Below are 16,998 nucleotides of genomic sequence, written 5' to 3'. Positions count from 1 at the left end.
TAAACTGTGTAAAAGCTATCCACAGACCAAGAATCTTTGCCTGACCAATCATTGCATTTATCACTGAATTCGTATTAAAACTAATTATCAGTTATTGCTGTGAGTAAAATTTTGAACATCGGCATTTTTTTTTTTTTTTATTATGTCTTCCGCACCAGCCCTACTTTGGGTTTACCAAACTCAACATCTAAACCTGAGTGTCATTTTTTGTGTTTTCCAGTCTCGTAGTTTTGGTCAAAATAAACACGCAGCTACCTAAATGAGACACCTGACCGCCCAAAAAATAGTTAATTATTTTTTTATTTTTTAGGTAGTTGAATCCTCAAGCTAGAATTTTGGAGACCCAAGTCTATTCCGTCATCTCCTTTTCCTGGAAATCCACAAAGAGCCAAACATGCACGACAAAAGGGCCGGCCCGTCATACTGCCGCCCGCCGAGCCGAGAAAGCAACGCTCGGTCACGGTCTTCTAGAAGATTGGCGTTCATTCTTGCACCCAGACGTAACTTTCGCCCTGCTTTCTTGTTCTCGAAAGTGCCAGTTCATCCTCGCCCCGAGCGCGCGACGCTCGAACCTTCTTTTCCGAACGTTCGAGATGGTGACGCACTGTAGACAAGCAGCTGCCAGCGACCTTGTCAAGTCACTCTCGCTCTCGCTCTCTGTTACGCTGCCGAATCGCCGCCTGCTTTTCTGCTGCCTCGACGCTCTTTGTTTACTTTTTTTTTTTTTGTTTGAAACAAGTTCGCCGATTAAACCTTTATTTGCCAGTTCACTGTTCGTCCTCTCCTCACCTTCATTCGTATCAGTATAAATCTGATCACATTGTAATATATGTCATTGGCCTCTGAAATCTCCGATAACGGCGCACAGGCAATTTTATATTTTTCAACGCGTCAGTAGTTTTGTTGTGCATGTGTCTCGCCATTCGCCTCAGGACGATTTTCGCGTTTTGTTCTGCCTGCATTTGCTGGAGACGTGAGCTCGGAGCGTGGCAACTGGCCCCCTCGCACGAGAACTGGCGCAGCCGTGCGCGTTCCAAAGAAAGCTCGTGCGGAGAAAAACAAGCAAGGGACCAGGGATGTCAAATTCAGGATATAGAAAAATACCCCACTGTATCGAAGCGCCACCACAGACGATTTCTCGGATTGGTGTACAGGCCTGGAAGGCGATCCCACCGCCATCTGTTAGTTCAGAATCACACTACCCAAGGGTGGGGTTGCACCTTAAGACAGCATCAACCGCGACTGCTTATCTCTGCAAGCTCGTCATGTCTCTGGTCAAGCGGGCAAGTGCGTGCCATTACAAGCTTGCCAAGGCTACGTTCACGCGCACGCTGCACATGCTTGCACGCATGGGACACCATGCAGTGAGGTGCCATGCTCGCAAATGTCTAAAGACGCTTTGCGCACGCGCCAGATTACAGCCGCCATTATTGATCTCTCGCCTTACACAGATGCCGAGCCAGTGAGAGGCGGGCGCTGACGAGCTTCCATAAAGGCCACTGCTGAGGGTAAGCACACAGCATAGAATCTAAAATATCAATGACATGCCCTGAATTGGGGTCACGACGAAATGAAGTAAATGTAATAAGAAGAAACAAAAACTGAAGGGCCGTTCTGGTGGTGCCCATGCGCAGCTGCCGAAAAGCGTCTATACCAATTCTTGCTACAGCCACATTTCCTTCGTTTCTCTTCTGTCCCAAAGCGCATTCGATAAAACTCGCTCAAAATCCGTTTGACATTAGGATGCACCGCGGCGGACGCTACAAGCCATTCCAGCCAATCCCGTGCCGAGAACGTGTCACCTGACCCCCTCACGTCGCTGTGTCATTCAAACTCGGCTCCGATGGCTCGTGGCCTTCACTGTGTTGTTTTGTTGCTCCCCCCCCCCCCTTCCCCCCTCCCCCCAACATCTGCGCCGACCGAGCCCGCATCTGCGGCATCGGAGCCCGCGTTATGGCCCGGCGTCGAGAGTGCGAGACTTAGCGACTGCTGTTAATCTCGCCCGTTTCCTCTGGCGTATACTTCATCCCCGGGCACGGAGACTTAACAGCGGAGTCGCACAGTCCGACGACTATACGATAACTAGACGCCCATGCGTAGCAACGACCGCCATCTTGAAGCTCCCCTTCGGTATATACAAGACAGCGGTACATGTCAGGATGATTCGCGGCAGTGTAAGCGCTTTCGTTTCCCGCGTAATGCCAGCCACGCTTAGGAAAGCGCGAAAATGGGTGCGCGATTCTTGAGCGAGCGATTCGCTTATTGCCAGGTAAGAATCATTCAATCGTTTATTTATCTACTGTCTGTAGGCTTTCAGTACTATAGTGCATTTGATCATCTCTTATATACTGTCGAACGTCAGGTGTGTGTGTGTGTGTGTGTGTGTGTGTGTGTGTGTGTGTGTGTGTGTGTGTGTGTGTGTGTGCGTGTGCGTGTGCGTGTGCGCGTGCGTGTGTGTGTGCGTGTGTGTGTGTGTGTGTGTGTGTGATATATTCCATTGCTTCTTTAACATGATGTATTGTGCTCATACTTGCTTTAGTGGGTCTGAACTAAATTGCTGTGTCCATGCGTAATTCAGTTGTTTTATGTCTATATGTTTTTTAAAGCTAGGAGTGTTACACATATGCTGCTGTGTCCTGCCTATAGTAGTGGCAGTGGCTTGGTATTTGTATTGGCTAAAAAATCTTATCCCCTTATCCGCATTGTTGTGCCAATAAAACAACGGCTTAGCGCAGCTTCAGCTGTTAGGGAATTGGTAGGATATTTCTCATTCGCTGAGATACGCAGTAATTCTCCGCTTTACTCTGCGTATTCTAACATACAGGTGACTTTAACGCCGCATGCGATTATCGACCGGACGTCAGCTTTTCTTTTCGTTCGAATGAGCGAAATCTCCGTCTATACTCTTTGCTAGATTAGTGCTGCGATGTTTTTTTGCGATTATAAAAGCTGGTTGAAAGAACTTATTGTCGTTAAAAATAACATTGATTGATCAAATACCTGCTAGAATGGGATAAATGAATATGTACATTTCGACACCTGCTTGCTATAGGTGCACACGTAGTTATATTTTTCTTATTATTAATTGAGTCGCCAGCGAACTTCCGCTACATTTCTCTCGTGTGCAATCTATGCAATCATCTCGTACTTGGTAGATGTATAGAACCAGGAAAAAAAATTGATGGCTCCTAGCCAGGGCTATTTTTACACCCGAACACTACAATCTCACCTTAAAGCGGAAACTAATCTAGCCTAATCGAGTTGCCACGGCCACTCAAATAGGCGGCCTTTACACAAGCGCTCTGACGCAAGTATAATCGTACGAAGATGGCACCTAGATTGTAGACGTATGTATGACAAAACAATGAAGTTTCTGCGAAACAAAAACAGGTTCCAATACATTTAACACGTGAGATCCATTTTAAGTGCGGAGCAATAGACCTATTGCTATATTACCCAAGCATCAAGGAGAACGCAGGCATTGGTGTTCCACGCGCCGCACGTGCCGGCGTCTGCAGTAGTAACTTTTCTAAAACAAACACCTAAAACAAATGGCATCTTGCACGCGCGTTCATCAACGCTTTATTTTGGTTATTTACTTCGAATCTTTCACACGGGGAAGGCGTGCGCGTGTGGCGCGTGGAACACCAATCTCTGCATTATCCTTGATGCTTGGGTTACAGTGAACTAGAATATAGGTAGGGTGTGTACTTTCCGGTGTTTATTTGTGAGGAAAATCGGCGGATGTTTCTCGGTGTTTATTTATTTTCAAAACACTGGTGTATTTCGGTGGAACGTCTCACGACGAGGCTAAAATCGGTGATTATCGGTGCAAAAAAGCGATTGACCGCAGACAAAGAGTTCCAATTTTATTCAGATAGTTCATACACTTCTTCTCTAGGAATCAACTATTTCTCACATTTAGTTATTATAATAGATGCAAGCATACTTTCATGCTTGCATCTACACGCAAGGAATGTGCTGCCGTCAAGTAGTGAATTCCACAAGACTAACACATTTTGCTTATCCTGGCGTGCGTAGCTGCCCTTCTCTTAGATAGAAGATTGGACCTGTTCAGACTTTTCACAAAAAAATGAAGTCTCGATGTTACATAAAAGCTGATAACGCAAGGCGTCAGGCTCTTTGCGTGATCTGCGCATCCAATCTTCAAGAGACCAGCACAGTTAATCATCTCCAAAATGTCCATCACACTCTCCCGGTGAACTTTCCGTACACTGAAGCAGCCTGTGAAGATATCCTCCAACACTGTTATGAAGCGAAAAAGTTCGACTGAAGGATACAGCAGGCCACCTTTGTCATTATAGCGCACAGTCTCTGCAGCATGCAAAAGGCGTCCCTCCTCTTCCGGCAGCAGGAGTGTGCCAACACAAGCAGAGCATCTGCTCGGAAGAACGCATTTTCTTGCAACGTACCCAGCCAGGTAGTATATGAGCCTAGAGTCGCTCCTCTGCACATGGTATTTATGTTCTATACTCTCATCCGAGGTATGTGAACTTGACAACGTTGCCTTCTCATCTGTGTGGGATTTCACTGTGTTGATCAGCATTTGCTTGGCAGTTTCTTGTCCCTTGTCTCCAGCGTCAAGGAGAGAGCTGATCACATCCTCATCTGCATTGCTGCCTGCAACGCTGCGTGCTAAGTTGTAGAACGACAAACAGTGAACTGTGAGCAAAAATTGTTGCGGCGTGGGGTGCGTGTTGCAACCTGAAGAGAGTCTAACTATTCCAAAAAAGTTCTCGATCTTGTCTTGGCTCAGCCGCGAGGTGAGCACGTACGTGTATCCTACCTTCTCACGCGAATAGCGGAGCAGCTCAAGAGTACTGGTGAGAGTGATCCTTAGTCCCTCTGCAGTCGACTTGCTTAGGAAGTGCAACTTATCAGCCTGATACTCCCATGTGTTCAGAAAATTGAGCATTTCTTTGATCTGCTCTATACCTGCAGAGCCGGGTCTCAGGGCTTCTGTCGGGTGTCTGGCAGTCATGACACTAATCAGAGATTTCATTCTCATGAAGAACCGTTGTGTTCCTTCGATGTCACCGCAGTTCCTCTGCAGCCGCGTGCGATAAAAGAAGAATGCTCGCAAAGGGCCCTGTCCGAACAGCTGAAAGGCGTAACTCACTCTCATTTTTTCAAAATTGTTGGGTGCGACATGGACACTTGTTATCCCTGGCATCACTTTCAAAGTGGCTGCACTGCCTTCCAGCTTGAGGGCTTCTCTCACAAACTGCATGCGTTTTGAAAGTCGTGGTGAGGAGTCTGTTCCGGACGTTCTTTACAAGGTGGGGAAAATCAGAAAAAAAATGAAGGAACCGGCTGCTGTCGACTGGATGTTGTATTTTGCAAATCACTTCTTTCAAAGATGCCCGCACGTTGAACATTCGCCACATTTTTCTGTTCCATGACGCCGCATCGCATGTCACATAGTCCACGAAGAGACCAGCCTTTTCTGCCAGAACTGTGGCCTCCAGCACAATTTTGGCTAGAAGGTCACCCTTTACGTTCTCATTGCTTCCAAAAGCCCCAAGAACTTGCGTCCAAGCGCCTAGCAGAGGGACAAACATTACAACAAGGCCTTGATTGCATGGCAACGTTTTTTGTTCATCAGGTGTGTAGGGTCCTAGGTTAACAAAGCCTTCGATTTCGGCTCCTGTAGTGACCGACAGGTGTTCAGAGAGCTTCATTTCATCAATAATTAATCCCCCGTGCCGATGAAACTCGTCAAGTTTGGCAGTCTTTTGCTTCAGTACTCTCAGCATTTTTTCATTAAAGCCATAACTACCTTTCTACTGAGCTGTGTATTTCCTAATTGTTGTCTCACTTGGAAGGGTCAGAATGCCCTGCCTACGCATGTACCGATAGAGCTTTGGGCTTTTCATTTTAAGCAGGACGCACTCCAGAATCCATTGCTTGTCATACCTCATGCCGCGTGTGTCTTTTCTCTTCGATGCTTCAAAGCATTGTCTGACAGCCAGTTGCTGTTTCGGTGGCAGAGACTTTATCTTTTCGGTAAGCACATCATCAGGAGTCGCGGCACATTCATTTTTCATTCTGTTGACATCTCCTGCAAGCTTGTCTAGCCTCAGTAAAAGGCGCTTGTTTTTGCGGGTGCATGCTCGCAGCTTTTGCATAGCGTACCCTCTGCTGCTTCTGGGCATTGTGTTACGTCTTTTGAGACGTGACTGCCGAGTAAAGAGGGCCTTTCTTAAATATCTGCAAGCGGTGCAAGGTGTGCCCTTTTTTGTCGCCCTTCCTTGGCAGTTAACGCTGAAAATAGTTCCAGACTTGCGTTCTGTTTGGTCTCGCAAGCTCGTTGTGAGGTTGCTCACCAGGAAAGCTTCGTTTAGTGCTGCGGCGCCGTTGCAGGGATGCATTTCACACACGCGCTGCAATACGTTTGCTGCGTCCTGCATGTTTGACATTGCCGAGCCGGCCACCAGCTTACCAAGCACAAACGCCTTTGAATAGAAAACACCGGCACTGTCTGCGGTGAAGAACACTGCCTTTTCTACCTTCACTTCACCGGTGAGCGAGTTGAGAGAGCACGATGTGAAACACACTCCCTCGGTGTCGTCAAGCTGGTGAAGAACCCAGTGCCTGTTCGGCGGTATGATTCCCTTCAACGTGGCGAGAGGTGTGACCACAGGGGGTCTGCTAGTACCATCTGGATGGTCGACAAATTCGGGTCCGTCTGAAGTCGATGGGCGTGACTTTTTTGCTGGCGTGACACCTTCGTCGCTTGTCACGTCCCGCTGATCTGTCTTGAGAGCCGCATGCATGCTTGTGCAAGGTGGGAGGCTCCGTGAATCCATGGGGACAGCGTCAGGAGCGAGTGTAGGTTTCCCTCGTGGGATGCGAACTTCCTCACCGTTGATCTGGTGCACATAGTCTCTAATAATGAAATGTGGTTGGAAATGAAGTTCGCAAATTACGCAGTCTGCGGTGAGCGGCTTGCCAGCTCTGTGCAAGCTCTGATCCCACAGCCTTCTTCGTTCAGGATCGGCGGGCGCCTTGAACATCGAGAGCTTTCTTGCGTCGTGGCTTCGGGCGTACCCTGTGTTGCATCCTGGAGCGTAGCAGTGGTTCAGACGTCTTTTAAGGCTCATTGACCCGTAGTGTCAACACGCAGATCGACTGGAGGATAGGCCACTGTTCTGAGCAAAGTAGCAATAGAACACGCTGTGAGAAGAAAGAAGACGAAACGCGCTGTCCGAACGTGCCCCAGTCTGCCCCATTCAATAGTCGGCGATCATAGCGCCGCCGCATCTTTCGCCACCGGCGGTGACAGCCAACACAAGGCGCTCCACTCTCCGCTCGCTCCACTGCCCTATATTCTAGTTCGCTGTACTTGGGTAATATATCAAATGGCCTATTCCACTGATCTCTATGTCTATTTGCTGGATCGCGTTTGACCAGCTCCTCCTATGGACCGGAATGCGGTCACTGGCGGCAATCTTTAGGTAGAGTTATATCATCTCTAGCCATCATAGTAATATGGCGGACAGCGCAATGGCGGCAGGCTGCCATAAAAATAGCCGTAGATCTAGTACACTGTACCGTGGGTGACATTTCGTGCTTGATTGAAGTTGTTCGACGAAGCAGATTCTTGAAACCCGGCGTGAACGGTAGCCTCATCTTTAAGGACCCGGCAAAAGTTCTACGAAAGCGCAGCACCGGGGGAAAGCAGCGCAGCTCGCATCAAAAGCAGACTCCGTACCGTCGTCTGCTTTCGATGCTTCTTTCGATGCGACTTTCGATACGTGCTGTGCTGCTTTTCTCCCGGTACTGCGATTTCGTGAAACTTTTACCAGGTCCTCAAAAACCGGACTACTGTTCACGCCGGGTTTCAAAAATATGTTTCGTCAAATAATTTTAATCAAGCACGCAATATCACCCATGCTATTTTGACCGCAGCCTGCCAACCCACCTGCCAAAACGCTCTCTGCCATGGATGGATGATAGCGGCTGCAGCAGCTTACATTGGCTAGAGGTGATATAACTCTACCTAAAGATGGCCGCCAGTGACCGCATTCGCGGAGCGGGCAAACGCGATCCAGCAATTGTCATAGAGATCAGTGGTCTATTCCAAAACATGTTTCTACAGGGTGATTCAACGAGACGCCAGGCTCCTTAAATCGACCGCCAAATTCGGTTTCTTAACCTATCGCGCTACGACTTTGTGCAGCGTTGCCCACAGATGGTGCTTTTATTTTATTTTATTTTATTTTTTGTAATTCACAAAGACCGAACTTACCTGAGGAAAAAGTAAAGAAACAAAAAGGCTTAGCTCCTATGGAAACGCAGCGACGCCACCGGTCTGCAAACAACACGGCGCCGTTTCGCACGCGAGACAAGAGATGGCGAAGCGGTCGCGACGCCAACTGCCACCGTTGAACGAGCATACGACGCCGAGAGCCGGCATCTTTAGCAGAGAAGGAACTGCAGTTCCTTGTTGTTACCGCACCTGATTTTGTTTTTGCAACTGTCGCCGCCCGCGGAACGCGCGCCGCTTTTTAATCGAAAATATCGTCTGCTAGACGCTGGCTCTCGGCGCCGTATGCTCGTTCGTTGGCGGCGTTCGTTGCGCCATCTCTTTCCTCCCGTGCGAAACGGCGCCGTGTTGTTTGAAGACCGGTGGCGTCGCTGCGTTTCCATAGGAGCTAAGCCTTTTTCTTTCTTTACTTTTTCCTCGTGTAAGTTCGCTCTTTGCAAATTTTACAAAAAAAAAATGCACCATCTGTGGGCAACGCTGCACAAAGTCGTAGCGCGATAGGTTAGGAAACCAAATTTTTTGGTGCATTTAAAGAGCCTGGGGTGCTATGTTGCGCTTTTTGGACTCCCAGGAGACTAGGAAGAGGGAAGTGACGTCAACGACACAGCAAACGCAGATTGGGTGTTGATTTCGTTTTCTTCTGTCAACATCCAATCTGCGTTTGCTGTGTCATTGACGTCACTTCCCTCTTCCAAGTCTCCTGGGAGTCCAAAAAGCGCAACATAGCACCCCTGGCGTCTCCTTGAATCACCCTGTATTTCCGCGAGTCGTACAGGAATGGGAGCACAAAATTGGAGCACGTGGCGATACCCAAAATTAGTCACGCGACGCTATAAAGTATTTCTAATGAATTTGTTTTTTAACACATAATTCAGTCACCGAAAAAATCAAAACTCAACACGTGTCCTTTCGAAAAAAAATGTATCTATAAATTTAGCTATTTTGTTTTTAGAAAACAAAGATTTCAATCTTCGCTTTTGAATGAAAGACATTTAAGCGTAAACCCCTCAGTTGCTCGAAACTTGCATGAATTGAAAGTACAACCAGAAAAGGTTTCGGTAAAAATACGTACAAAATAAAATATACAAAAAATAACAGAAGAGGCGGCACGTGTACCTCGTAAAAAAAAAAGTTGCGCACGTCGCTTCTTAATCAGTTTTCATGTTTCTTCTTCGTACCCTGCAATGTTTGTAGTAAAAAAAAAAAAACTGCATTCGGAAGCCGGGAGCTCATCTGCAATCTTAACAAGTGGTGGGCACGCATCCAAAAGACGACCAGCCAAGACAAACACAAACCCCCATTTGCAACATAAAAAAATAAAGATTAAGTAATCAACTCGACGTGATTCAGGCCATGAGTCGTTCCCAGTCAAATACATACGACTACGCTTGGACCGCGACAGAAACAAACTTTAGTCATACTGCAGTTCTCCTCGTGCTCCGCCTCTCCACGTCAGAGTGTTTGGGGCTTCCAAAGGTTGTATTGTTTTTGTTTTCAAACTGTGTACAACACGCCGCTGGAGGACTTTTGAGCAACAACGCTGCGAATGTTTCGGATGTCACAACACCGAGGTACGAGAAGTTTACGCATAGTAAATCCTGAAACGAGGGGGCGAAAGAACAGACAAACACAAAACATTTTTGTCTGTGTGTTCGCCAGTTTCTTTTTTCTCTCGCTCAGAGGTTTACTGTGTCAGGGGTGAACTGGGTCGCCTGCACTCTTGCTCTAGTTACACGCACTCCGTTTACCACTGAGTCAGAGAGTAGCCAACGCTACGAGCCAATCATAGCCAAATTAAGCTGCACCAGAAATTGTAACGTTATGGCGTTCATCGTTTCCGTGTGCTACCACTGCAGCTGTGTGTCAGTCAAGCGCATGTGAATGCGCAATATTATCTTATATTCTTATTTGTATGTCGTCTAGCTTTCCTATTCACCGCGCTTTGATGTATGAGGAAACGAAAAATAGTACGTGCAATCCAACTGTATAACGATACCGCGTATAACGATCTGTACCGCTTATAACGATCGGTTTCTATTACAGATACAACAATAATCGGTTATAACGATTACATTTTCGGGTTTTCTCAGTATCGTTATGAGTGGATCGATGGCACTTATACGGATTTTGCTAGACCGCTACGTCTCTCAAATTTCAAAGATTAACATCCATGTAGAGCGGTCGTGTTTGGCTCGGTTGAGGCGTTTTCTCAGCCCAAAACTCTACGCACATGCAAGCAGCTGCAGTCTTCGCCCGTTTTGGTCATCCCCTATATAGTGCCGTGTCCTTTATTTCTCTCAGAAAGCGCGCGACCCTCGAGTGTGCGCAACGTAGTTACACCATTACAAAACGTATTTCGGAATTTAGCCGTGCGCAGAGGTATAAAATAGTGGGCGCATATTGAACAAACCGCGCAGATACGCGGCGCAGTTTACTTCGAAGATAAAGGTAACGAAAGGTTACCCTGGTTCGACAAGTTTTGAGAGCGGAAATAGTTCAGTCACCCGACTAAGGTACAAAAGCCCGTAGGAGAGGGCATTTGTTGCGGGTCACCCTGGTTCAGTCGTTGAAGTTTCAAACGCTGCTTGTGAACCGAGTCTTTGTGTACCGCTCATCCATCATACACGAAGGTCACAGCGCTCGCTGCAGGCTCCATGACACAAGAAGCATACATACTTTCTTTTGTATCATGTATTAGCATGTATCCGTGGTTTAGGTATTTCAGTCTGTATATAGCATTGACAATATAATTTTATCTCTTCGTCCCTACAGAAAAAAAGAAAGAGAAGAAGTAACTAGAGGAAATGTGCGTTCTGCCTCGTGCTTGGATTGTGCTCCTGAGCTACCTATACGTTTCGATTGATTTGCTCGGAGGCAATGGCGCGTCGACGAGAGGACACCTGCTCGGAGGATGGACCGTACAGAACGCCAGTGGTAATCCCAAGTATCTTCAACTGGCCCATGCGGTGATTTCGAATCAAACGAAGGCCCACGACTACTACGATACTGTGCTCAACCTGACAGCTGTCGAAACGCAGGTGACGAATTCAGATCTTTTTTTTTTTTCCTTTCGTTATTTTTCTTTATTATTTTTTTTTTTTTTTTTGGGGGGGGGGGGCGAATTTTGCATTGACGGAACTTACACCGGCTAACTTGCGCCACAGCGCTTTGTTCGTGCATTCTTATATATATTTTTGTTTTGTCTATGTATACTGTCAGCTACTTCACGTGACTTAACAGTCTAAGGTGTGACGTGCTTGTGTGGAGGTTACTTTAATGCAGCCTCCACAAAAATGTAAAACGAGTTGAAAATGCAATGTTTGGAAAAGTGTTAGGCAGCCTAGACTGTAGAGAGGGTCCATCTCCGGCCATGGGGAGTGATTGCAATTTAATGGCGGACGACTCCTGCGGAGATTGGTCGCGAATGCGCATGCGCTGCGTTTCCTCGTGGAGAGGAGGAAAGCAGACGGAAAGGCGGAGACGTTCGCAGATGTTCAACGTTGCGCCAATTACTTTACTAGGGCGAATACATACCACTCCGCTCATTTGCATTAGACAGAACGCCTACAGCGCCGAATCCAGCCCTGAGGGAGAGGAGGTCCGCGTCAGTCCACGCGCATGGGCCCGTGGAGGTTCGCGGCGGCCGCGGCGGTGTCGTCTCCAATTCCACCTGAAACCCTTTCATGTTTCAAAAGTAGCGCAAGGTACGTCGATGCACGAGGCACGTGCAACATGCAATTCATGGGAAGATCATGGCGGCACAGCGCAGCAAAGTATTTGGCGCAGCACTGAGCTACAGTGTTCGAGAGGGGGTTGTAGTGGCAAGAGCGGCGGTCACTTTGTGAAGATTTTGCGCGTAGACGACACCATGGCGCTGCTGTTCTGTGCCCTAGGAGCGCGCCCCCGTCAGCCCCATCATCAGCGCTGTTCGGCGCTTACTACTGTGGTTTGACTGGAGCTTTTCGCGGTGCGAAACAACTGCTAATGTTGTTCTGTATACTCTGTTTCACCTTATGATGTACCGCAGGAAAGGCTACAAGCGCGAGCTCCTTGCTCTGGGGCACATCTCGGCGGCACAAGCTCTCGTGAATTAAGAGCAGCTGCCAACGTTATGAGCTCGCGCTTCTAGCCTTCGCTGCGGTACAACATATGGTGAAACGAAGTATAGTAAATTGTAGTACTGCCTTTGGACTAATGCCTGTAGAGTGTGTGCTATCCTCTACTTGAAATATTCGCGTGTTTTGAGGGAGATTATTTAATTAATATCGACACCCCCCTCCCCCCCCCCTCCCCCCCCCCCCCCCCCCCCCCCCCCCCAGTACTGACACATCGTTCAGCAACGCTATCACTTGGCTGCAGGCTTAATAGCCGCGAAACAAGTTCTACGGGGCTACATTTTGGAGAAGCGTACCGCGTCACCCTCGTCGTCTTCTTCGTTCATCGCACACGTGCCATTAATTCTCCTAGGGCACAGAACTCCAGCGCCACTCGCGGTATCTACGTCGACCGTCTTCACGCGCTTCATTGTAAGCGGGCGCCGCTCTTGCCACTACACCCTCTAGAACACTGTAACTGAGCTAGAGTTTATACTTCGTTTCAGCTTCGGTCCAGACGCAGCCGATGCTACGAGCGCGAGCATGTGGCCCAGAACAGTGCTTGCACTGCACGAGCGCGCGTGCTTGGCAGGGATGCTGAAAGCCTGAAGCTGGCGCTTGTAGCTTTGGCTGCGTCTGGACCGAAGCTGAAACGAAGTATAGACGCCATGTTCTTCCTAGAAGTGGCGCGCGGCACGTGTCTCGAGCATTTCCAGAACAATAAATTTGGTATGTAGAACAATTGCCATCATCACTATCATCATTTACCGCCCGATAGCCGAGACCTCCCCGACGATAGATGGCTCTCGCCAAGCCCAGAAAACCTGTCCGCGCCGAGGCTATTGTATTTGAGAGGAGTGGAATGTATTCCCCCTGGAAACCAGGGATGTCCTGGTTTCTCGCAGCCGCAACGAAGTCAAACGCAGGTAAATGCAACTGTTTGAACCCTGCTTTAGTCATCGGGTGCACCAACGTGCAATTCAGTTCCTCTAGAAGGGTGAATTCGAAACGTACGTGTTTAACTTCATTCATGAAACTCAAAGACTTTTAGCTTTCAACTACCCCGTATTTTTACAGCCTTGTCAACATTGTCTGACAACTTCTCCGAAACTTGACGAATATTTTAGGTACATCTGGAAACTGGACGTATTAGCGAAACTATGGCGCCTTAAACCCGCCTTCGACTGCTGTGTTTACCACGTCCTCGAACATGGTCCCTCCATGTCCGCCTGATGACGTCATTGAAGTGTCATGTGGACGCCGGCATCTATCCAGCCAGTGTCACAGCAGCCGTGGTGGATGTGACAGACGCCCGTTCTGTTGCAGGCCGCTGCCCAGCTCGACAGTTCACGGAACCTCAAGCCAGTAGTCACGAATTAAGACTTCGCGACGATACCGACATTCGTGTTCGCTCGTATACGTTCTGCCAGGACTTCTGTCACCAACCGCCAGGATTGCGACATCCGACACCACGACACGCCGACTTCTTTGGCGTCATTTTGTTGCCACTTAGGGGTCACTTTTGAGACATGGACGTTATAGGACTCTAAATCGGGGCAGTCGAAGGTCATATTTTTAAGTGTTGGAGGAGTTATAAACGAATAGTAATAAGCAAACAGTAAACAGTTTAGTTGTTGCACATTCAACGTACCTTTTTATTACAACCTGATATTCATGAATGCGATAGTAATCGTGTTTCTTGACGGCCTCATTTTGAAACGAACGTAATAAGAAAAAATTCACCGTTTTGTTTAATCTTTTGTGTTTTTTTTTTTTTTTTAGGTCGTTGCAGGAGTGAATTACAAACTAAACTTCACCACCGCAAAATCGATTTGCAAAACTGAGGTCTACAGCATGGAGTGCTGTCCGCCGAAAGTGAACGAGGTAAATCATCAATTCGTGACTTCCTTAGGGAGTTTTAGAATAGTGGTCAGCTACGCTCGTGGTCCCCTAAGCCATGGGGCGACACAAATTCAACAATACTCGCCCTGCCGGCTTATGGAAAAGGGTTTTCAATACGCAGCGTGGCATGCTTGCGTTTCTCGCCTGCAGCGCCGGTACGGCTATCAAACGAAATTAATAAAGAGATAAATATAAACACCTAATATATTTGCGCTTAATATTAATAAACACTTTTTGTTGCTTGGGTCGTAGATAATGGGTAAGGTAGAACCAAATCTACCCATTTTGGGCAATCAATAAATGTTTGTAGTCCCCCAAATTTATTTATTTATTTATTTCAATGCCCTCAGGGCCCAGGGGCAATACAGAGGGGGTGAACATAAAATATTGGCTCTGCATAAAATTCAAACAACAAGGCAACTTCGTTATAAGTGTTAGTACGGCATAATCCTAGCAAAAGTTAGTAGTTAGAGCTTTTCTAAATAAATCTATTTATAGAATAGTTACTAATGATGCGGGAAGGTGGTTCCATTCAGATGACGTTCTAGGGATGAAAGAGTTGATGTAAGCTGAAGTTTGGCAGTGAGGTATGCCAACTTTAAGTTTGTGATCAATGCGGGGAGAAATGAATGGGGGCTAATGAATAGTTTGTTTTTCAGCGTTTGTAAAATGACGTAACGTAACGTAACGTTCCGTAAGAAAACGGATCTGTTTGAACCAGCCTTCTGTTTGAACCAGCCTTTACACCGCACCAATTTCTTCCGTTACGTCTAAGTACCCGAAAAATTAGTGTCGCGAATGTCACGTGCCAGGCGATCTCCATCAACTGGTATCCACGCATGACATAAAGCACAGGTGTCACGGTGACTTGTACGTGAGCTTTCATGAGGCAACGAAACGTTACAAAACGAGGCCGTTTGAACCAGTGGTTAGGGTGAACAAAGTATATAGTGTATATACGTACGGGTGCAAATAAACCTGAAAAAGTTAAAGCAAGCCAGAAAGTAGCCAGAGGCATCTTCTACGCACATCTGGAGTGTCTATAGTTAGCCGAAAAACACTTGGAGTTGCCAATAGGGAGTTTTCGTACATCGTTTTCGCCTTTCAACAACGCCCTCCGCAACCCGCTACGATACCCGAAAATCTGCAGACAAGACCATCGGTGCGCAGGCGCATTAGCGGCTTCTTGGTTGCAGAGAGCTTAGCGGAGGGGGAAACGCGGTCTTCGAAAAATCCCTGAGGGCTGCAACTTACGGTCGGAGCTCGGCGAAGGACGAGGCCAAAATTATGTTAATACGTAAAAAAAAAAAAAAAAAAAAAAAAAATTGTGTGCTGTGATATTGCAAAAGGTGGAACATCATGCTCTCAGCCTTACAGCGTAGACAGTTTCTGTTTAGGACTGAACATCTTCTCGGCCTTGTCCTTCGCCTAGGCTCTTTCCGCATAAGCAGTGACTGGCTCTCCCAGGGGCTTTGGGGGGAACAGACGCTTCAGAGTGAGTGGTTGTAGCATGTAGGTTCGTGTGTGTGTGTGTTTGTGGAGGAAGAGATGTGGGAGTATAACTGGATAGGAAGAGGGAGTTTGAAGTGTGGAGGAAAAAAGAAAATGCCTGCATTTTGTTGGCCTGTACTCCTTAATCTGTGTTTATTATTCGGAGGCTTCCAATGTGGTGTAGCCCTCATTTTCCTCGCTGCGAATTCTTGCAGGCCGAACGGAATTGCACCGCGGTCGTTTACGAAGTTCCCTGGCTAAACCAAACTTCCATTACGCGTTTCGAATGCGAACCCCCGATGTTGGCAGCTGAAAAGTGCTGACATGCGAAGGAGGTAATCATCGAGATCCAGTCCAACCGTCAAGAGCGCGTCCACGTCTTTTGTAGGATCAAAATAAATTATTTGCCTGCGCCACGGTGGCCTGCGCGAGTCACTGTTTTCCTTTAGAACCTTTGATCGCGAACGTTTCTCCTTCGATTTCAAAAAGCAAATAGTTTTTTTTTCTGTTTTTTTTTTTAACATCTGCCGGCTTTCGGAGACTTTCATCACGTGTTTTTTAACTTATTATTTTACGGCCTCGCCTTTAGACTAGAGATATGAAATTTCCGGAAATTTTAACGGCCGGAAAAAACGACGAAGTTTTTTTCCGGAAATATTGGAAACATTCGAAAAATTTTCTCAACAGCTATAATTCAGAAAGGATTCGAAATATAGGGACAAAGGTCAACAACCGCAAGTTATTTCCGCTATTTTTATGGTGGACTATTATATCAACTTTTTTTAACGTTTACGACAACGTTTGTAAATTCAGCTAAGATTTGACTACTCATCTGGCAACAAGCGACAGCACATACGCAGGTCTTCGTTCCCGCCGTTAGCGCCGCCTAGTGTGGTTAGTGCCGCACTCTCAACAGGCAGCCGGAGGAGCGATATCACTTCAGCTTTCCCTGCCCCTTAGTGAAAGTCGTCAGCATCATACTCGGGTGTGGACACTTGCTGTGGACCGTGGATCTGTCGAAACTGTGTGTTGTGCGACGTAAAGAAGCCAGCTAGGGCAGCTATATCGCTTTAGCTTCCCCAGAGCCGTTTCCGAAACCTCGCGCGCATTGTTTTCCGGAATAGACTTTTCCGTGGATCCGTCAAAACTTTGCGCTGTGCGCCATAGTGAGGCCGCGCTCTAACGTTTGGGGGAACTTCGACGTGCTGAACAGTGTAAGAT

At 47.3% G+C, this 16,998-nt stretch overlaps 1 protein-coding gene across 1 annotated transcript; it reads left to right on the top strand.

The window, feature by feature from the left end:
- Positions 1–1,944: 1,944 nt before the first annotated feature.
- Positions 1,945–16,191, top strand: LOC115328569 (salivary cystatin-L-like). Its single transcript, XM_029989830.3, has 4 exons — positions 1,945–2,269; positions 11,063–11,328; positions 14,167–14,268; positions 15,993–16,191. The coding sequence occupies exons 2-4, from the start codon at positions 11,095–11,097 to the stop codon at positions 16,098–16,100; spliced, it is 444 nt and encodes a 147-aa protein (XP_029845690.2). The 5' UTR covers positions 1,945–2,269; positions 11,063–11,094; the 3' UTR covers positions 16,101–16,191.
- Positions 16,192–16,998: the final 807 nt, after the last annotated feature.

The sequence above is a fragment of the Ixodes scapularis genome, unplaced genomic scaffold (assembly GCF_016920785.2).
Source record: "Ixodes scapularis isolate PalLabHiFi unplaced genomic scaffold, ASM1692078v2 PGA_scaffold10__122_contigs__length_95168666, whole genome shotgun sequence".
NCBI lineage: Eukaryota > Metazoa > Arthropoda > Arachnida > Ixodida > Ixodidae > Ixodes > Ixodes scapularis.
Note: the sequence above shows the minus strand (reverse complement) of the source record. Positions and strands in the feature narration are given on the sequence as shown.